The 23,214-nt window shown below is 50.2% G+C and overlaps 1 protein-coding gene across 4 annotated transcripts in view; it reads right to left on the bottom strand.

Annotated features, from left to right (window-relative positions):
- The window catches only part of LOC147015834 (C-type lectin Cal-like), a 58,887-nt gene that overhangs the window by 21,375 nt on the left and 14,298 nt on the right, over nt 1–23,214 (bottom strand). For all 4 annotated transcript variants that reach the window (XM_085848402.1, XM_085848403.1, XM_085848404.1 and 1 more), the window contains exon 5: nt 14,590–14,724. In XM_085848402.1, the coding sequence (XP_085704528.1) occupies nt 14,590–14,724 (135 nt within the window). The remainder of the gene's footprint in view (nt 1–14,589; nt 14,725–23,214) is intronic.

Here is a 23,214-nt window from a genome sequence, read left to right as displayed (position 1 = left end):
TACCTCACAGACGGCGCCGACAACACATACCCAAAACCAAGGAAAAGAATACCCTCAAGGATGAGGCGGGCCTGAGGCCGAGACCGGGTCGCGCCTACCCGTCTGGTGATGAGACGCGGAGCGGCGATGGCGCCCCAACTCCGCGGACCTCGCGGACAGCGTCTGGCAGGGGGTGGGAAAGGGGCCCCCTTGGTCGCACTATCTCAGCGCGGGGGGAAACAGGAGGGGGTTGCTGATGCTCGGGGTATAGAGGATCTTTATTATGTGCGACGAGCGTCTCCACCTCGGCCAGGTCGCGCTGTCGGCCTCCCTCGGGTGCAGCTTCCTGCACGACGCGAGCACCCCCTCGTCTGGTGTCGCCGCCCTTCCACAGCTCGTCCCCTCCGTTCCGACTCCAACGCACACGACGAGCAGCTCCACCGCCCGCGAAGTCTTGACCCTCGGCTTCCGACACATGTACTTACCGAGATATCTCACCTAAGGGACCTGAATGGTGGTTTGCGAATTTGGTAACCACAACACTACCCCCTCCCCTTTTTACAGACTCGTCTCGAGTCGTCAAATTTTCGTGTGCCATCATGTGTAGTTTTCCCCTAGTACATTTTACCTACGGATCCCTGAGTGCGACATTCATGGTATTCGTGTCCCCAAAATAAATAACCTGAGGGCTGCGTAACTACCTAAACAAACTCACTCACACGGACGACTTAAATAAAATTGCCGGCGCTAAGACAAACATGCCGGGGGCGCACTCATATTTACAGTACATCTTAACCTTAACTTACAAATTTTACACTAAACCATGGCCCAGGATCATTGAACTCTGCAAAAGAAAAGCAGTTAGCAGGGAGCCAGGCTGCCCGCATGCAGTCTCTGGCTCAAAACAATGCAGGTGACAGGGAACGTGGCTGGCTGCTCACACGCAGTCCAAGGCCTTCCCTTTTGAACTGAACGCAGTGAACCACAACGGTGCATGGGCTGCACAAACGCAGTCTCCGTGCCAGCTCAAGTGGCACACGCAATGAACACAACGAATGGATGGATGAATGGATGGATGAATGGATGGATGAATGGATGGATGAATGGATGGACGCAAACACGGTGCACAGGCCGCCACTGCAGGCCCGTGTTGTAGCTGCCAACAGGGCAGTTCTCGCAGCTTGCAAACTGTTGCCTTGATCCTGGCGCACATGGAAATGAACAGGGGGGGCAAAGCAAAAATTGAACGGGGCTGGTGAACCTGGGCAATGGGCATGGCATGGCAAAGGTGAGCAGGCAAACAGCCCGCAGAAGAAGGCCGCTGCAGGCAAACATAGCGGGCAGATGAACTGGCCGGCACAGGCCTTGAAGCAAACACGGCCAGCCGATGGCACAGGCCTTGCAGCAAAACAACAGCTGCCGATGAAGTGGGCCGGCACAGGCCTTGAAGAAAAACAGCCAGCCGGCAGATGAAGTGGGCCGGCACAGGCCTTGCAGTAACACAGCCAGCAGATGAAGCTGGCCAGCTTTTGCCGTCAGTGGAAGTTGGTGGAGGGAGTGCGGTGGTGCTGGCCACTTGGAAGGCGGGCTCGGACCTACCTACCTGTCTCACTCCCACCTATCGCCTTTGCCTGTCACTGTACATACCCACTCCCTTAATTTGTCCAAACCCCAATTTAGCCCCAACTTATTTTTTTATTTTTCTTACTTCCCCACTATAAATCGTCCCCTAACCCCCTTTATCGTCCTTGTTCGGCTAACCTATTCTGTCACCTAGCCTACTCCCAACCCCTACGTTCCCTTCCCGGAGGGGAATAAGGGAGAGCTAACGTCCTGTGTCGAGGCCCAACGAAGCCTCAGAATGGCCTCCCCAGAGTTCGGCGATCTTTAACCAAAGTGGGTCCAGCGGCCCACAACGACAGCGAGGGGATGGATGGTGCGGAGGGGTACATCTCCTAATCTACCCTAACCATTTAACCATTAAACTACCCCGGGGCTTTCAACAAGCGCCTCTCGCTTAAACTATTGGTTCTAACAACCGATTCCCGTCGCCTGTGTTGGTGTCCTCACAATTTCGGGCCTCGCCCCCCCAATTTTCTCTCCGTGCCCTCACACGGTCTCCTGGCTGGGACACGTGGCTCCCTTTGGCAGGCACGACCCTCTGCCGATTCTCCCGCTATGGCACCCCCGGGCACTACACTGCCTCTGAGCCTACCAGCTCCCTAACACCGGGGAGTGCCCCCCATGGCACCTCCCCTGAAACGCACACGTGGCAGGCCGGCCTCCCGGGCCCCTTTCCGAGGGTCACCCGTGCCCACAACACTGCCCACGTGGCTCATGGCGCCCCGGGCCCCCGCACCAAGCAGGCGCACCCGTGCCCACTACGCTATCCCGGCCCCCCATGGGCCCTTGGCCTACCGCGGCCGACTAGCCTGGTGCCCGGGGTACCCACTCAGCGATACTCACCTTTCGCAGCCACGCTCCCAAGCCCGTCAACAGGGCTCCTGCACCCCTCCAAATGGGTCTCGAGCCTACTTTCCCACCAACAACAAAACGACCTCCATTTTTCAATTTGACTAACCCCCTAACTCACTCTACACTGACCCCGGGGTCCCTTGGGCGGGAGTCACTCCTCCCCCCAATCACTCATCGCACCATGCATTCCCCATTCACTCCATACACACAGACCCGCTGGCCTCACTCACTCATCATGTCTTCACCTCATAACTCACCAACTCTTCAACACACACACACTGCTGAACTCTGCCATCCTTCTAACTGCACCCCCTAACTAACTCGTGCTCCCACGTCGTCCCTTAAACTACAGCACGTTCCTTTTAACACTACGTAGCTCAACTACGTCCCCTCTACACATCCACAAGTCTGTCACTGTCTCCTAATCTCTTTAATCAATTTCCCCACCTAAATCTGGCTACAATCCCTCTAACTAATCCATTCCACGGACTCCATGAGGACTTACCCCTGCCCCATGAAGTCGGTCTAGCTAAGCTAACCCTTCCCCCTAACTAGTTTCCATCCTGTGCCCAGGTTAAGGGGGTCTTCCACCCCTCGCCCAGGAATCCTGTGCACCCGAAAGTGAGGCTTGCCCTTTTTTTTTTTTTCATGCGCAGCACCTGCGCGGCAACTCAGAGCTCGCGCACTTTGCACCTGCCCGTGACGTCATGCAGCTGCACGTGTACCTCGTCCCTCCATGGACGGTACCATCCGGCAGAGATACCCCTCCTGCCGGATTCCAACCACACGTGCAGCCATGACGTCACCGTGCGCAAAAAAAAAAAACCACAAGCCCCACGTCTCGAGGGGTTCCCCACGCGAACACATGTGCTTTGCCCGTTGGAGCTTAACACACACGATCGCGTGGAGAACCCGTCCGGTCCAAATCCGTTTACCTGCCTAAACTTTGTCCGTCCGCGGGATCGGCAAATCCACCGCGTGCGTTTCCGGACCGGGACTTCACTCTCGCAAGCGAGCACGCGGTGGTCTCGTGCGTTGCACAGCACGGACCGCGTGCTCACTGCTGGGCGAACCCGGCACGGTCCCCGAAATAGCTACAGCCGCTACTCGGCTTTCTTTCATCTGTCGTCTTCGTCGTCGCCATTCAACCCACGCACACCTGCGTGTTACGACGCACACAGTCCACTCCATCAAACTCACACCGGGAGACGCGGCTGCGTGCTCCCGCATGCCAACCGACATCTCCCTCACATACCGCTCTCTCACACACACGGTCTCCCTTGCACACAGCGACCTTGCACACGGCCGTTCACTCACGCATGCGGGGGCACTCACCCGCGGTGCCTCATCCACACACCGTGCCCCACTCATACACGCGGGGGCACTCAACCGCGGTGCCTCATCCACACACGCGGGGGCACTCACCCGCGGTGCCTCATCCATACACACGGCGACACTCACACACGCGGTCTCTTCCACACACGGTCTCTTCCACACACGGTGCCTCACCCACACACGCGGGGGCACTTACCCGCGGTACCTCACTCATACACACGGCGACACTCAAACACGCGGTCTCTTCCACACACGGTGCCTCACCCACACACGCGGGGGGAACTAACCCGCGGTGCCTCACTCACACTCCGTCCCTCATTCACACACGCGGGGGAACTCACGCGCGGTGCCTCACTCACACTGGCCGTTTCACTCACACACACGGCGACACTCACACACGGTGCCTCATCCACACACGGCGTGCTGGGAAGCACGTACCCTGGCACCATCGCCACCACACCACTCACACACGGGGTCGCTTCCACACACGGGGACGCACTCACACCTTGCACCACACACACAGGGACAACCACACTGGGGATTTGTGTCCCCACAAGGGTCTCCGGGGCCTCTATACCCCCCAAGCTCTCCGTGCACCCGTCCACAGCACCCGTCCCCTCAACCTCGCAAAGCACGACCGAACTCACCTGGTCGTGACTCACCTCAAGGGGGCATACTCCCTCCCCTCGTTCCTGGAGGAGGCCATCCAGGTGCTCGCACTGGGTCTCTACCCAGTCCGCCAGCTCACCCTCACTATCCTCCACTACCTCCGTGTGTGTGTGCGTCACTTACCCCGTCCTCACCGTGCAGTCTCTCCTCTATCGTTCCCTTCCCGGCTACCGTCACTGCCAACTCTTCACCCTTTACCTCCCTTGTCTCCACTATTATTTCCGTTGTCACGGCCTTCATGCCCGCCTGCAGGCATCGGCCCATGTTCTGCGTCGCACCCCACAGTTCTTTCATTTGCTTGTTCATGTCTTTCATTTCGTTTTTTATTTCCGCATTCATTTGTGCCAGCATGGTGAATAGCTGGGCCATGTCGGATGCACTCAAGTGAGCCGTTTCGGCAGGGGTTGGGGAAGGGTCTTGGTGGAGAGGGGGGGGGAGGTGTCATACACCGCGGCCGCTGCCGCACCCACCTCGGGCCCTGGGTTCAGTTGGGCGAGTCCGTGTTCCTGCACAATCAACATTTCCTGCTCGGGGATTCCATCCTGGACCATGGATCCTACACATTCTACATCCATTTCTAATACCCCCGGCTCCCGCTCGCCTTGAGACGCCATCTTGCTTCTCGTGAAGGGTTAATTGAACTCGCTCGTAATTTGGAGGGAATCGGGGGTCGCTTCTCTCACCCCTGGACCGATTCCCGTGAATTTAATTGGAGACAGGAGAGCCCGTTTTCCTGTTCTCCGATACCAGTGCCGCGAGGAGGGCGATGGATTTGTATCGCACGACCTGACACCAGTGTTGCGGATTCGCGCCCGCCGGCGTGCTGACGGCCACGTAACTCGAATCGCGGCACGTCGCCCACCGGACGGACAATCCAGTCGTGACCCTCTCGGACTAACGCCGGGAACCAGTCACGGGTGGACCTTTCGGTCTCACCGCGATCGAGCCAATCAGCCCCCGCGTGGGATAGGGTTGCTCGCCAAATTCGACCTACCTAAGTACCCACGCGGAGGGTAGACCGGGCGATCGCACCTCGCCGCAGGTCGACTTCGGACACGGGCCACTTAAGCGACCCGTTCCGTACTATCAGAATAACCGAGCGGTGTTATCGTCGACCTCGACGGTTCGATTAATTATCGGGCGTATTCAGCCCACTACCAATCCTTTACGTGAAGCAAGATGAGGATTCAATGAAAGAAATGACGAAGCGAAGCGGGAAACAGTTCAACACAAAGCACATTTATTCGCGGCACACGGGAAGCACACATATACAATTCCACCAAATGCACACAGAAAAGACACAATTCCATTTACACAAAAAGGAAATATAAAAGCGAAGACAATGCAGAGCTAATACCGACTACCGAGCACACGGCAACACTTATACAATTCTACCTCACAGACGGCGCCGACAACACATACCCAAAACCAAGGAAAAGAATACCCTCAAGGATGAGGCGGGCCTGAGGCCGAGACCGGGTCGCGCCTACCCGTCTGGTGATGAGACGCGGAGCGGCGATGGCGCCCCAACTCCGCGGACCTCGCGGACAGCGTCTGGCAGGAGGTGGGAAAGGGGCCCCTTGGTCGCACTATCTCAGCACGGGGGGAAACAGGAGGGGGTTGCTGATGCTCGGGGTATAGAGGATCTTTATTATGTGCGACGAGCGTCTCCACCTCGGCCAGGTCGCGCTGTCGGCCTCCCTCGGGTGCAGCTTCCTGCACGACGCGAGCACCCCCTCGTCTGGTGTCGCCGCCCTTCCACAGCTCGTCCCCTCCGTTCCGACTCCAACGCACACGACGAGCAGCTCCACCGCCCGCGAAGTCTTGACCTCTGCTTCCGACTCTCCTACTCTCCGCCTCTGGACTCTCCGACTCTCCACTCTCTGGACTCTCGACTCTCCTGACTGACGAACACGGTCCTTTTATCCCCCCGTAGCTTCGCCTTTGACCCCCTCCCTTTGACCTTTCACCTCGCTCCCCATTGGCCCGAGAAAAAGTGGGTGTGAAGGCTTTTTGATCCACAAATTTGCATATATCGATCGTCCTGGAGGCGGGGCCAAATCGCCCCTCGCTCACCGATTGGACGGCAAAAAGTGGGCGTGTGTCGTTTTTGATCCGTTTTTGAAGCACAAAATCCGTGATTTTGTACACGCTGTTCAACGCGCGCCCTGCACGAGTCCAACACCGGTACCCACAGCGGGGCAAGAACGGTGGCGATGCGACGGCTGCGAGGTGTGACGTGAAGGTCGTGGCGGTTGTGGTGAAGCAGCGTTGTGGTTGGTGGTTGATGTTGTGGTTGTGGTGGTAATCATGGCGGTTGGTCCAAAATAAAGATAGTAAAAGAAAAACGGCTATCCTGAAGAGTCGCAGCACGCATATATGACATGTATTCCCACTAGACAACGGGTTTGGGCCTAACTACACATGCACTTACCGAGATACCTCACCTAAGGGACCTGAATGGTGGTTTGCGAATTTGGTAACCACAACAATACCAAGCTCTATTTTTAGTCTTTCAAATTAAAAACTCAAAAACAAAATGGCAGCCGAAAAAACAACAAGCGACAGTGTAAGGTTAACCCTCATCCTTCCAGTCTTTTTGGACCCCATGCCTCAATTTTGACGTGTTATTGCTATATTGGGCCCAACATAGCAATAACAATGCACAATGTATTAAACAGATAAGTTTGTCTTCCTATGTGTGCCAGTAATAAATATGTATGATTTTATTAAGATTCCATGTTCTCTGCACAGAAATACAAGCAAATTCTGTCTCGGGTCCTGAAAGACCACACTAGGTTTGTTTCATCATTACCTCATGATGATGCCATGAGAGAAGGGGGTTATGGACTTGCGTTTGGAAGGGGGACTTGTGGTGAATTGTGGGGGGGGGGGATAGTATGGGATTGAACAAAATGGGGTATGTTAAGACAGCACATTACAACAGCATGTCGACACCACCCAGAAACGTACATGGGGTGGAGAGGGGTGGACTTTGGGAGGAGGTAAGTGTGAGGGGAGGGGAGGGTAGACAGCATGATGGGAAGAGAAGGCAGCATGAGGGGAAGGGAAGACAGCATGAGGGGAAGGGAATGCTGTATGAGGGGAAAGGAAGCCAGTATGAGGGGAAGGGAAGGCAGCATGAGGGGAAGGGAAAGCAGCAAAAGGGGAAAGAAAGGCAGCGTGACGGGAGTCGGGAAAGAGGGAGGGCAGTGAGGGAGAAAGCAGTGAGGGTGGGAGAGCGATGAGGGATTCCGGCAGATGTGATGTCCAGGTAACATTCACGTGAGAGATGGCACACATATTGATGAATTACCCTGCCTGGTAAACACTGCGATGACAGTTTATAGCCTGGCCTGGAGTCAAACCCAGTCTAGACAGCTGAGAGCAAGTGTGCCTACCTCTCTGCTCTCCTGCCATGATGTGGCAATGCATTTCTTCGTAACAACCAATAAATATTTTTACTCATTGTAACCATTAATTTAGTTGGCCTTCATAACTTCGGAGATGCCCCCACAGAGAATCGCACCACAGTATTGCCATGGAAGCTTGTATAGATCGAAGCTTGAAGATTGTTCCAAGCAAGCACTCCAACAAAACGGTTGAAGAAACTTTAAAAAAACGAAACGTTTAATTTTTCTTTATTTGTATCTATGTTGAAATGACAGGCTGTATAATGAAGGAAGATCGTACAAAAATGGGAAACATCAAAATAAAATTGCACATTCTCAGCGAGCCAGCCACCACCCAAATGAATGCCTGTGCGACAACATAGGCGAGTGGAGCCTGAACTTTGTTCAAGTCAATCGATATATTCAGTGACAGTGCGAATACTTTTGCCGTGTATGGCCACGGCTTGGAAACGAACAACCAAACTCACAAAGTGGCTTTAAGCTATCAAGCAAGCACTCCAACGATGGCTTGGCAAGTAATTAGCGATCACCGATCGGTCGTATAAACACCATGCAGCGGGAGATGCCCGGAATGTCAAGCAATATCCGAATTGGACAAATGCACTTTTTTTTTAGCAGTCAGAACTGCTTATAAGTTCAATTCAGGAGGTTACATTTTGAAATTTGGCTGGTATTGAAAGATTATAGGGGTTATGGCATGTGCGTAAATGAAATAAAGCCACAAACGTTGGCGTCTCCAGGCGTTTATAAGCATTGGAATGCATCCAGCGATTCGTAGGTATGATGATTAGGCATTGAATGATACGAGTGAGGAAAATGAAAAAAAAAATAAAGCTTTATAATGAAGAAACCATCGCAGCCTTTTCCAAGTCAAGGTATTGTTGAGCAGGCCAAAAAAAAATGGCCAATTAAGACCCCAGCAAGAGACAGCGAGGTGACCAAGGATGAGCCTTGATAAAAGATAATTAAATAAGGTCGTTAATTATCTTCAAAAGGGGTGTTTAAATTAACCCACCAATTTTCACTCCTGCACTACCTTGGAGTTCTCTTCGTATGCATGCAAAGTTTCAGGCCACTCGTTTTCATGGTTTTGGAATTATGGAGGAGACACACACAAACACTGACTGAGTGACTGAGTGACTGAGTGACACACTGACATTTGCAATTACAGATATACAGTTGTGTACATAACACCTACAAACATGGCTGGATGGTGAACCTTCATCGAGATGAAGCCTTAGTCAACCTTACATGGCAAGTGACCCATATTTTGCAGGTTTGACCTGTTTTCTTTGTTTAAACCTGCGGACCCATTTTAGTATCGTTAAAACCGGTAATGGATGAAAGTATGAACAATTTCAAAAACGCAATGTTGAGCTTTCATTCCACTCTCATGGATTCACACACAGAGTGACAGATCTGTAGAAATCTTGATCCGATATGCAAGGTAGCACTCTAGTCTGACTCTATAGGCTGGGTGACATCATGAGCTTTACTCATCCGACCAATTCCTTCAATCCTCATCTGTACGCATCACTTCTTCTCGTCTACCATTTATCATCACCCAAAAATCAATCGGTAAGCCTCTTCGCTTTCCAATTCGCTCTGCGATTTCTTACTGTGATATTTATCGGTACTTTAGAGTATTTTGTGTGGTCGGATTTGATTCCGATCCTTTTCATTCGTATACAGGGTGTCCACAAATTACTGTTCCAAATTCAAACCGCAATTTAAAAAATGAATGAAATGGGATACACTGATGTGGTTCGATGCTTGTAAATGAACAAACATTTCTCTGTTTTATTGTCAAGATCATCATATCGCAGTCATCACCATTTATCATCACTCGGCCTTTATTGTGGGGATGCTATTTGCAGTAAACATGACGTCACCACACGTCACAAGCGACAAATGGAAACAAAAAAAATCAATAAAACTTTGAGAAATGTTATGTATGTATGTACAAATGTTGTCTTATTTGGAACCTCCTTTTCATTCCTGATTAGTCAACATATCGAATGGCGTTTTTACAACGTTTGGTTAACACGATGCATGTTGCATTGTTTACGGCTGTATTGTTCCCTGTTGATTGGGTGTCAAAAATACAACTTGGGTGTCAAGTTGGACGAATAACCAAAATTAAAACAAAACCAAAAAAAGCAATTCTTTTCATCTCGTCGCACATCTGCGACCGCAGAATGCAAATGGTTAAAAAAAAAAAACCCCGCTTTCGATTCCTCCCAACGTTTTTTGGCGCTTTCAATTTGTGTACTATGGCCGACCCATGTGAGTATGTCTATTAATCACGTACTGTTTGAACGTGAGTACATCTACGAATTAAATTATTATTTGACCTTGACGACATCCATTAATTACAAACTTTTGAAACATACATTTTAGACATTTAGACCTAAAGAGCCCTTCCACCTTTTAGACCCCTTAGACATTTTAGACCTTTTATACACTTTGGACCTTTTAAGACCCTTTACACCACCCCTTACACACTTTCGACCTTTTCACCATTTAGACCGCTTAGACCCCTTGATCCTTTAGACCTAATGACCCAGTTTAGATACTTTAGACCTGTAGTAATTTCTGGATACTACTGAATTCCGAGTTGACGTTCTGTTGGCGATGACTGAAAGAATCTATCTAACCAGTGAACATTTGCAACCAGTGAATATTGATTTGTACATGTTTTTTTCCAGGTATTCCTGACATGTAAGCTCCTTCTACTATAACAGTGTTTTGGTTGATCTCTTCAGTTATGAATAAAAAAAAAATTCATTTGGAAAAAATATTTCAACAAACTCATCTAAATGTGGCATTCTTTGATGGGGGTGAATACTTTTGCAGGCCACTGTATGTTCCAAGAGACTGTAATTAATAGAGGTAATTAAATGTAGGCAAGGTCCGATAATAAGTAAATAATAGACGTACTCACGGACCAACTCACATTCAAATAACATGTAATGAATAGACATCCGAACAGGAGTCGATCAAAACTTCACCTCGACGAGGGTTCACTGTTCACCAGTTGTTTCTAGATTTATACAATATATATATATATATATATATATATATATATATATATATATATATATATATATATAGATATATATATATGAAGTGAGTTGATTGAGGATTGATGATCTATGTGACCTTTACCTTTGACCTTTTGACCCAATGACCGAAAAGACAATGAAGATCAGAGTAAAAATGTTACCTCTAGGTGATTAGCATACAAACAAACAAACAGACAGACAAACAGACAGCATAACAGACCCGACCAACCAAAAACCTCATCTCAGATCAGCAATTTGGTTTCAGACCAGGTCACTCCACCTTCAACCTGCTGCTTCTAATCACCCAACAATGGATGGAGGCCCTCAATATCAGACATGAGATCAGGGCTGTCTCTATGGACATATCTTGTGCTTTTGATAGTTTGTCATCCTGTGTTACTCTCTAAACTGCTGCCTATGGCATCCAAGGGCAACTCCACACATAGCTTACCGACTTCCTCTGCTCTCTTAGCCAATATGTGTCACTCAACGGAATCCTTTAATCTCCCCTCTATGTCAAGGCTGGAGTGCCCCAAACCAGTGTTCTGGGCCCCCATCTTACATCTGATCAATATAAATGATCCCTCTGACTGAAAATATTCTCTTTATGGATTTGCTGATGCCTCCACCCTGTGCCATGACATCCCTCATCCTTCAGACAAGTAGGATGCAGCCTCTTACTTCGCTTCAGACCTTGAAAAAAAATCACAAGCAGGTCAAACACTTGGAATATTTATATCAATGCTGACAAATCTCACACTCTTACTACGTCTCTCCGAAAGGACCATCTGGCAAATCCCTACAATCTACTTTCAACAATCCCCTTGAGAAAGTTCAGTCATTCAGACTCTTGAATCTCACTATCAGCCATGATCTTTCTTGGGCAAACCACATTTCAAAGTTGGCCTCCAAAGCCAGCTGCCGACGAGGCATCCTCCGTCATACAAAGTTATTAGTACACCTGAACTGCTATCCACCTGCAAGACCTTCATCCGCAGCTTCATGGAGTACTGCTCTCTCTCCTCTGGGCCGGCTCCCCTGCCTCACATTTTGCTCAGCTTGACACCATGGAAACCAAGGCCTTGAAGATTATTGGAATTTCCTATGATGAAGCTAAGTCTATGGGCCTATCACTTTGCTGTGGCAGACAGGTCGGTGTTCTCTCTGTCTTTTCCCACCTCCTTTCTGGTCTTGCACCCTCTATTATTTCGTGCTCCCCCCCCCATCTTTCTCACCCCTCCCCCAACCTCCAGGTTTCTGCATAGTACACATGATCCACATTCAATCCCCTTCTGGTGAAACTACCTAAATTCAGGATCACTGCTCACCTCCACTCATTCTTTCCCCATTCCCCATCCCTCACACCTGTGGAACCAAATTCCACATTCTCTTCAGCCTCATTCTTCCCTCCAGGTCTTAAAGACAGCTTTTCACCACCATCTCAGATCATCTCCAATCCAAACCATGATATCTTCTTCCCTAGTTAACCCACCCCAATCCCTCTTCCATTCAAATTTCCAGATTTTCCTCTTGAGAGTTTCCTTCTGTATCCATCTTGTCCACCTGGTGCATCCACTCCTGCTCCTCATTCCTCCCCACACCCATTGTTTGTCCAAGTCTGCCTCTGTAGTGGCCTTCAACTGCTGTTGATTCCTCTCCCCCCTTTCTCAACTGTACCCTCTCTTCAGACCTTGACAAAATCACAAGATGGTTAAACACTTGGAATATGTCTTTCAATCTTGAAAAAAAAAATCTCACTTTCTCCCCTCTCTCAACTCTTTTGTCCTGTTCTGTCCTCATCCGTGTTGTGTACTAATACTAACTCTTCCATGAGCCTCAACTCTGCATGCAGAAAAAAAGATTAGAAAAGACATGAGGAAAGAAGAAGGAATCCAACTAAACATCCTTACGATAATTCACGGACCGGTGTTTGTGTGTTTGTTTGTGGGTTTGTTTGTCGTGATACTCCTCCTACAGTTCTGGCACAATTACATCCAGACTTGCTACAGAGGATCAGCATGACCCCAAGGCATGTATGGGGGTGTTTTTACCTTTGCCCGTCGTCTTGGGAAGGGTGGGTGAGGGAGGGGGGGCGCAAATTCTCTATGTAAATGTGTATCGTGTGGTGGGGAGGGTATTACAAGTCCAGGTGGGGGAGGATATTACAAGTCCTTTATTTGGGCGGTGCATAGGCAAGTGACAAGGTGGGGGAGGGTATCTAGGTAGGGGAGGGTATTACAAGTCTCTACCATTTACAGTACAGTATTCCTGTCCCCACGTTTTTATAGTGCTGTGAGGTGTTTTAAATTATAAGCAGTAGGTGTGTTTTTGCTTCATGCACATAACCCGGGTTATTTAGTTTTCCTTACAGAGCTGTCACTTGCCTATGCACCACCCAAATAAAGGTATGCATTAGAAGAATGTGTTGCATGCTTGGAACAAAATTACCTGGACGTTGGATAATCTGCTAGTTTAATGAAAAGGTCAGTTATGAAGGAGAAAAATAACAAGACATAAACGTATGGAAATAGGAATTCTAATCTTCAAGAGTAAAACTGTATGGGAAGAACAATTGATTTATGTTAAAGAGCATGAAGAAGTGTGCCTCGAAGGAACCCCGTCCAACAACATGTGATGTATAATAGCTACCCAGCATGTGGGACGTACCAGTGTCAATTTGCTGATAAAAAAAACAAGTAAAAAGGACCTAAAATGTCATAGACCCATTGTTTTAGTAATTTTGCTGTACGGAGTTAAAGCGCTAGCCCATATTTATGTACAACTAAAATGGCCGCCAGTCTACCAGTCGGCCATCTTTGATCAGATCACAAAAATAAAGTGTGGTGCACGTGTATGCCATCATCGACTGTACTTGTGCCAATTTTGAACAAAATCGGACTGTGCATGTTTGAGAAATTGTTGGGGTCACATTTAAGTAACAAAATGGCCACCAGTCAGCAATCTTGGATCTGATCTCGAAAATAAATGATGTGCTTATGTAAGCCATCATTCTTTATCTGCGTGCCAAGTTTGAACATCAGTAAATGCATGTCCAAGAAATGGTTAAGGACGAGTTCAACATCAGGAGTTTTACAATTAAATGGCCACCTGTCGGCCATCTTGGATCTGATCTTGAAAGACAAAGACGTCCATATGTAAGCCATCACTCCTTATGTCTGCCAAGTTGAACAAAAGCAGTAAATGCATGTCTGAGAAATGGTTGAGGACGTGTTCGATACGGGTTTGTTTGTTTTAACAACTAAAATGGCTGCCAATCGACCAGTTTTTTGTGAAATTTTATGAAAATTGAGGTGAGGTGAGGGAAATAATGGACAGTAAACCCCCAATAGGGAGCCAGAACGTCTCCTTTAAGATTGAAATTTGGCCGAAAGGTAAATTAAATGACAAAAGTAAATTACACCTAATCACATCTCCTAATGGTTAGTCGAGCACCGTTTATTTAAGTCTGAACCAAAGGCAGCTGGTGCTCCCTGATGGAACTCCCAATGTTGTGTTTTGTGAAAAAAGCCAATGCCTGTTAAAAGAGTCCTACGGTGCAACTTCAAGGTTAAGGAATGTTCGTGCAACAATACTCTTGCACAGGACTTTCCGTTGAACGATCCATGTTTTGTATAAAGAAGGCATTTACTCACCAAGTGTGAATATCTCCCACCAAACCAAATCCGCTCAGGTCGTGGTTCTGGCCAGAGCTGCAGCACGAATTGGTATTCCTCCTCATCATGAATCGAGGGAAGGTGGCAGCCATTCATATGTTGAACACAGAAAAACTGAAACAGATCCACAAGAGGCATGGGCATGCTCACTTACCAGGAAAAACCTGATGATGACTAAACGGCTTAAGGTAACACTTTGGGTTCATTTATTGAACACTCTTAATGGAATAAAGCATTAGTGGCCATGTTTTTGCAAGATAATAATTGAGAGAAAGCAGTCGTGAGAAACCAAGCTTGGACCACGCAACTGGAAGCACAAAAACAGTCTTAATGGAGCTACAACCAATTAGCAAGACAAACGCATATCCCCTTCGGTAAAAAGTCAAAGCGCATAAGTTATCAGGGTTAGCCTACCAAGTGGAACAGGCCCAGCCCACCGTGTACACAGTGACACAGGTCCAGATTATATTTTGACTGGTTCTGTGTGGGAATTTTTATTTTATATTTTTTACTGGCGTGGATCAGCTCGCTACACTCGTCTCTCCACATGCTGTTGCAGGTAATGACGTCGCAGATTTGCAATGCTGTCATGATTCACACCAATCACAATACAAACATTTCTTTTCTACAAATTTATTTGTAATATTGATGATATTATGTTTATTTGAAATTTATTTGTGATATAAAAAGGTCCAAGTGATCTCAATTGTCAAGGGTCTAAGCTGTTTAATCTGTCTGTAGGGTGTAAGGGGTCTCAATGGTGTTAAGGTCTAAGGGGTCTAAAAGGTCTTAGGGGTCTTTTGGTTCCTTGGTATTGATGGGGAATATTCCTCTTTAGATAAGTTGCCCGTTGCTGTTTGTCTAACTGGTTTCACCCATGTACTCACTGCCGACTATATTCATTCCTTGTTAAACCTATAACCTAATGTCTTATCCTGTATTCCTTTGTCCCACTTCTGGACTTTTGTTTAATTCTTTCCAAGTCCAAGGTGACCTGCGAGATAACACTGCAACTTTTGCCATTAATGATGTCATTCACTGTCCAGTTAGTGGACACGTATTGCATTTTTGTATTATTTTGCCGACATGCTTATCAGCCCTCTCCACTCTCCCAAAAGCATATAAAAACCAGGAAATGTAATCTTGGTTTAGTGAAAAATTCATTGTGGATTCTTACATCTGAGTGGGGTTTGAACTCCTTGGTACCAAGTTAAAATAAATTTTCTCTGAAGGAAAGTACTTTCTGTTGCAGACGGTGAATTAATCGGTGTCTTTCATTGAGTAACAGGATTTACATCGAGTCGGCTAAAAGTTAAAAATAAAATTCCACAACAACTACAGAATTCTACGGCAGTATCTTTATGATCCTCAGGGTCTTTTAAGTCTTCGGGGTGTTTTGGGTCCTCGGGGCCTTTTGGGTCCTTGGTGACTTTTGGGGCTTCGGGGTCTTTTTGGTCCTTGATGACTTTTGGGTCTTCAGGGTCTTTTGGGTCCTCAGGGACTTTTGGAATCAACGTTCAAACAGGATGTGATTAATGGACATATAATCTTCACGGACTGATGGATGGCTTCACCACCTCACCGTGCTTTTCGTTTTGAAACATAAACACCAGAGAGGAAGGGTTAGTCCCAAAAACAAAGAGGGCCCCCCTAGATGGAAAAGCAAAGAAAGAAGATGGGAAAATACTGTACTTTCACAAACTTCTACTCTATCATAAAGCAGTTTATCACTTTTCATCTGCGGCTTTACTCTCCATCCTTTCAGCTTTGGTATGCTGAGGTGTTGGAATCGAGCAGCTTGTTTTCTCAAACTCTGAAGGTTCACCCGACCAAGTGCAAGAATTGGTCATCCCAAAAGGCTTGTAACAAGTGTGACCATCTTGAGATAATTCGGAAAAATAAAAAGCATGTTGTTAATTTCATGGTTCAACTCTCCCATCAATCTCTTTCATCAAAGTCGTAGTGGTGCCTTGTGTAATTCCTCCACAATGGATGCTGCCCTATTCACTCTCTCAGTCATCTCAAAAGGAATCATCGCAGACTCTGCTCTCGACAAGGCAGAATGCCTCGACTCAGTGCTTGCCTTCAAATCTTGTATGCGAGCCCCATCCCACTTTCTCCCCTTCCTACCAACTCCCACCAAGTCTACTGAAATTTGTGTCTTCATCACTCGAGAAGGTAGAGAATGGTCCATCTATGGAGCCTCAATACTGATTGAGGAACAGCCTCAGTACCCATGTTCTGAAATCCTTTTCTGCTGCTCTTCGAAGGTCCTACGACTCTTATGAGATAGAACTTGAAATTGGAAATCCATAAGTCAACTCAATGAGTGCGTTCAATGTTTACGGGATATGTTTACTTTTAGCCGACTCCCCAGCTCCTCCTGGATGCATGGGTTCCTCCTGTAACCCCCTCCTGGTTGAAATCCAAACATCCAGCCTTTCCACCCACCTACACTTCATTGTTCATCTTTCCTCCCATTTGTGAAATTTCCTTTCAGTTATGGATCAATCACATTCTTTCCTCCAAGGATTTAAGGAAGAGGTGAACCAACATCTCATGTTATCTCATCCCCGAACCCGACTCGCAATCCTTCCTACCCTAACCAAAGGCTTACTTTACTTGCAGGCTAATATATTTGAGGCTCGGCGAGGAGGAGTGATGTAAGCGACATTTTTTAAAATGATATGATGATTATAGGCTCGGATGATAGGAGAAGGGTTAAAATAGTGCTATATGGCATTAACTCCAAAATGGCCGATGTGGCCCTAACATCACTCCTGCTCGCGGCGCTTCATTTCGTCCCTGCCTTACTCTCCCTGTAGCCCCATTTCCCCACTGTCAGTACATTTCCTTTTTACACCAAGTCACCACACTCTGCCATTTTTAGAGAAGATACTCCAATTTTAGTTTTGTATATAGAAAATAGAGTGGCCATTTTTCCTGAAGCATCCCAACCTGGAGAGCACTGGCTATCTGGTAAGCCCAGATAAACGAAATTTTTGGAAACCAAAAATAAAAAATGAACACCACTCAATTTCAGGTAAAACGTGAAAATACTTTTTTTTTTTTTTAATCATCTTTCATTATTTTAAACGAGCAAATACCACCCGTCGCTTCGCTGACAGTAATATGAATGGGGGAGGGGGGAAGAGGGAGAGAGGGGTGAGGGACAAAACGGGGAGAGTGAAGTGGTGAAGGAGAAAGGAGTGAGGGGGGAGGGGGAGTGTGGAGGGAGGGGGAGTGAGGAGGGTGGGGGAAGGGAAGACAGAGTGAGGTGAGAGGAAGGGAAGGCAGATGTGCGGTGGAGCATTAATTACGATTCATACTGTTTCATCAAAAGGATTCTGCATCGAATAACAGTGAAGATGGAAACAAAATAATGTTTGAAATCCATTTTCTACTGGTTATACTAGAAACACGGTCCGGAGACAAACTCCCGTCAAGAGACAAACTCCCGTCCAGACATAAATACCGCCCAGACACGTCTGGTGCCAAACTGGCCGGAGACAAACACCACTTGGACACCTCCGGAGACAAACTGCTGTCCGTACATAAACACCGCACGGATACGTCCAGAGACAAACCTTGCCCGGACACGTCTGGAGACAAACAAAGTCGAGACAAGAAACACCGTTCGGAGATGTCCAGAGACAAAAACAGACAGTGAGAGAGAGGGGAGGAGAGAGTAAGAGAGGAGATGTTGGAGGAGGACGTTGCATTGTATTGGAAGAGGGTATGGAGCAAGGATGGGACAAAGAAAGGAAGAGAGAGAGAGGTGGGGGAGGGGAGTTGGCAAAGAGAATCTGTCATCCTTTATGAACAAACACGCACGCACACACACACACACACACACACACACACACACACACACACACACACACACACACACACACACACACACACACACACCCACATACACACACACACACACACGCACGCACGCACGCACGCACGCACGCACGCACGCACGCACGCACGCACACACGCACACACACACAGACACACGTGCTCGGCAGACATCGGCAATTTTTCGGGAATCAGCAGCTTGGAGTCAGTGTGATTACCAACAACAGTACGTACTGTCTACAATCCAGAAACCTGGAGGACCTTTCACCGAAAAACAACGTTGCACAGATATAGACCTTTCAGGGATATGTTCACAAACATTAATCCTTATAAACAGCTGTGTGTGAAGGTTGGAAAAAACAAAATTGGCTCATTGATTTAGAAAATACGTTCATATGGCAAACGGCTTGGAAATTGGGAAATATTTCACAACCACGCATTCACGTTGACGGAGCACGAACCACTCTCTCAGGGAGATGGCGCACGAACCACTCTCTCAGGGAAACGGCGCACGAACCACTCGCTCAGGGAGATGGCGCACGAACCACTCGCTCAGGGAGATGGCGCACGAACCACTCTCTCAGGGAAACGGCGCACGAACCAGTCGCTCAGGGAGATGGTGCACGAACCACTCTCTCAGGGAAACAGCGCACGAACCACTCGCTCAGGGAGATGGCGCACGAACCACTCGCTCAGGGAGATGGCGCACGAACCACTCTCTCAGGGAAACGGCGCACGAACCAGTCGCTCAGGGAGATGGTGCACGAACCACTCTCTCAGGGAGAAGGCGCATGAACCACTCGCTCAGGGAGATGGTGCACGAACCACTCACTCAGGGTGACGGCGCAAGAACCACTTGCTCAAAGTGAAGGTGCACGAACCACTCGCTCAGGGAGACGGCACACGAACCACTCCCTCAGCGAGACGGCGCAGGAACCACTCGCTCAGGGAGACGGCGCAGGAACCACTCGCTCAGGGAGACGGCGCAGGAACCACTCGCTCAGGGAGACGGCGCAGGAACCACTCGCTCAGGGAGACGGCACATGAACCACTCGCTCAGGGAAACGGCGCACGAACCACTCACTCAGGGAGATGGTGCACGAACCACTCACTCAGGGAAACGGCGCACAAACCACTCGCTCAGGGAGAAGGTGCATGACCACTCACTCAGGGAGATGGCGCACGAACCACTCGGCCAGAGTACGGTGCATGAACCTCCGGGCCAAGGTGAAGTTTGGCGAAACAATCACACATTGATGGTGGACGAACCAGTCGCCCATGGCGATGGCGCACGAACCACTCGGCCAGAGAGACGGCGCATGAACCACTCGCTCAGGGAGATGGCGCACAAACCACTCGCTCAGGGAGATGGCGCAAGAACCACTTGCTCAGAGAGAAGGCGCAGAAACCACTCGCTCAGGGAGATGGCACACGAACCACTCTCTCAGGAAGAAGGCGCATGAACCACTCACTCAGAGAAACGGCTCACAAACCACTCTCTCAGGGAGATGGCGCAAGAACCACTTGCTCAGAGAGAAGGCGCAGAAACCACTCGCTCAGGGAGATGGCACACGAACCACTCGCTCAGGGAGATGGTGCACGAACCACTCTCTCAGGGAGAAGGCGCATGAACCACTCACTCAGGGAGACGGTGCACGAACCACTCACTCGGGGAAACGGCGCACGAACCAGTCGCTCAGGGAGATGGTGCACGACCCACTCTCTCAGGGAGAAGGCGCATGAACCACTCGCTCAGGGAGAAGGCGCACGAACCACTCTCTCATGGAAACGGTGCATAAACCACTCGCTCAGGGAGAAGGCGCATGAACCACTCTCTCAGGGAGAAGGCGCACGAACCACTCGCTCAAGGAGATGGTGCACAAACCACTCTCTCAGGGAGACGGTGCATGAACCACTCACTCAGGGAAACAGTGCACGAACCACTCGCTCAGGGAAACGGCGCACAAACCACTCGCTCAGGAAGATGTTGCACGAACCACTCGCTCAGGGTGACGGCGCACGAACCACTCGCTCAGGAAGATGGTGCATGAACCACTCGCTCAGGGAGATAGTGCACGAACCACTCGCTCAGGGAGATGGTGCACGAACCACTCGCTCAGGGAGATGGTGCACGAACCACTCGCTCAGGGTGACGGCGCACGAACCACTCGCTCAGGGAAACGGCACACAAACCACTCACTCAAGTAGATGGTGCATGAACCACTCGCTCAGGGAGATGGTGCACGAACCACTCGCTCAGGGAGACGGCGCAGGAACCACTCGCTCAGGGAGACGGCGCAGGAACCACTCGCTCAGGGAGACGGCGCAGGAACCACTCGCTCAGGGAGACGGCGCAGGAACCACTCGCTCAGGGAGACGGCGCAGGAACCACTCGCTCAGGGAGACGGCGCAGGAACCACTCGCTCAGGGAGACGGCGCAGGAACCACTCGCTCAGGGAGACGGCGCAGGAACCACTCGCTCAGGGAGACGGCGCAGGAACCACTCGCTCAGGGAGACGGCGCAGGAACCACTCGCTCAGGGAGACGGCGCAGGAACCACTCGCTCAGGGAGACGGCGCAGGAACCACTCGCTCAGGGAGACGGCGCAGGAACCACTCGCTCAGGGAGACGGCGCAGGAACCACTCGCTCAGGGAGACGGCGCAGGAACCACTCGCTCAGGGAGACGGCGCAGGAACCACTCGCTCAGGGAGACTGCGCATGAACCACTCGCTCAGGGAAACGGCGCACAAACCACTCGCTCAGGGAGAAGGTGCATGACCACTCACTCAGGGAGATGGCGCACGAACCACTCGGCCAGAGTACGGTGCATGAACCTCCGGGCCAAGGTGAAGTTTGGCGAAACAATCACACATTGATGGCGGACGAACCAGTCGCCCATGGCGATGGCGCACGAACCACTCGGCCAGAGAGACGGCGCATGAACCACTCGCTCAGGGAGATTGCGCACAAACCACTCGCTCAGGGAGATGGCACAAGAAGCACTTGCTCAGAGAGAAGGCGCAGAAACCACTCGCTCAGGGAGATGGCACACGAACCACTCGCTCAGGGAAACAGCGCAGGAACAACTTGCTCAGGGAGATGGCGCACGAACCACTCACTCAGGGAAACGGCGCACAAACCACTCTCTCGGTGAGATGGCGCACGAACCACCTGCTCAGGGAGAAGGCGCACGAACCACTCGCTCAGGGAGAAGGCACACGAACCACTCTCTCAGGGAAACGGTGCACAAACCACTCGCTCAGGGAGAAGGCGCATGAACCACTCTCTCAGGGAGAAGGTGCACGAACCACTCACTCAGGGAAACGGCGCACGAACCACTCGCTCAGGGAGAAGGTGCACGAACCACTCTCTCAGGGAGACGGTGCATGAACCACTCACTCAGGGAGATGGCGCACGAACCACTCGGCCAGAGTACGGTGCATGAACCTCCGGGCCAAGGTGAAGTTTGGCGAAACAATCACACATTGATGGCGGACGAACCAGTCGCCCATGGCGATGGCGCACGAACCACTCGGCCAGGGAGACGGCGCATGAACCACTCACTCAGGGAGATGGCGCACAAAGCACTCGCTCAGGGAGGCGGCACACGAACCACTCACTCAGAGAAACGGCTCACAAACCACTCTCTCAGGGAGATGGCGCAAGAACCACTTGCTCAGAGAGAAGGACCAGAAACCACTCGCTCAGGGAGATGGCACACGAACCACTCGCTCAGGGAAACGGCGCAGGAACAACTTGCTCAGGGAGATGGCGCACGAACCACTCACTCAGGGAAACGGCGCACAAACCACTCTCTCGGTGAGATGGCGCACGAACCACTTGCTCAGGGAGAAGGCGCATGAACCACTCACTCAGGGAGATGGCGCACGAACCACTCTGCCAGAGTACGGTGCATGAACCACCCGGCCAGGTTGAAGTTTAGCGAAACAATCACACATTGATGGTGTTCGAACCACTCGTCCATGGCGATGGCGCACGAACCACTCGGCCAGGGAGACGGCGCATGAACCACTCGCTCAGGGAGATGGCGCACAAACCACTCACTCAGAGAAACTGCGCACAAACCACTCTCTCAGGGAGATGGCGCAAGAACCACTTGCTCAGAGAGAAGGTGCACGAACCACTCGCTCAGGGAGACGGCACACGAACCACTCACTCAGGGAGACGGTGCAGGAACAACTCGCTCAGGGAGATCGCGCACGAACTACTCGCTCAGGGAAACGGCGAACAAACCACTCTCTCAGGGAGATGGCGCATGAACCACTCGCTCAGGGATATGGCGCACGAAGCACTCGCTCAGGGAGAAGGTGCACGAACCACTCGCTCAAGGAGATGGCGCACGAACCACTCACTCAGGGAAACGGCGCACAAACCACTCTCTCTGTGAGATGGCGCACGAACCACTTGCTCAGGGAGAAGGCGCATGAACCACTCACTCAGGGAGACGGCGCACGAACCACTCGGCCAGAGTACGGTGCATGAACCACCCGGCCAGGTTGAAGTTTAGCGAAACAATCACACATTGATGGCGGACGAACCACTCGTCCATGGCGATGGCGCACGAACCACTCGGCCAGGGAGACGGCGCATGAACCACTCGCTCAGGGAGATGGCGCACAAACCACTCACTCAGAGAAACTGCGCACAAACCACTCTCTCAGGGAGATGGCGCAAGAACCACTTGCTCAGAGAGAAGGTGCACGAACCACTCGCTCAGGGAGACGGCACACGAA

The sequence above is a fragment of the Eptatretus burgeri genome, chromosome 12, assembly GCF_056783735.1.
Source record: "Eptatretus burgeri isolate ZD-2024b chromosome 12, Ebu_testis_v1, whole genome shotgun sequence".
Taxonomy (NCBI): domain Eukaryota; kingdom Metazoa; phylum Chordata; class Myxini; order Myxiniformes; family Myxinidae; genus Eptatretus; species Eptatretus burgeri.
The sequence above is the reverse complement of the archived record's forward strand: the minus strand, read 5'-3'. Positions and strand labels throughout refer to the sequence as shown.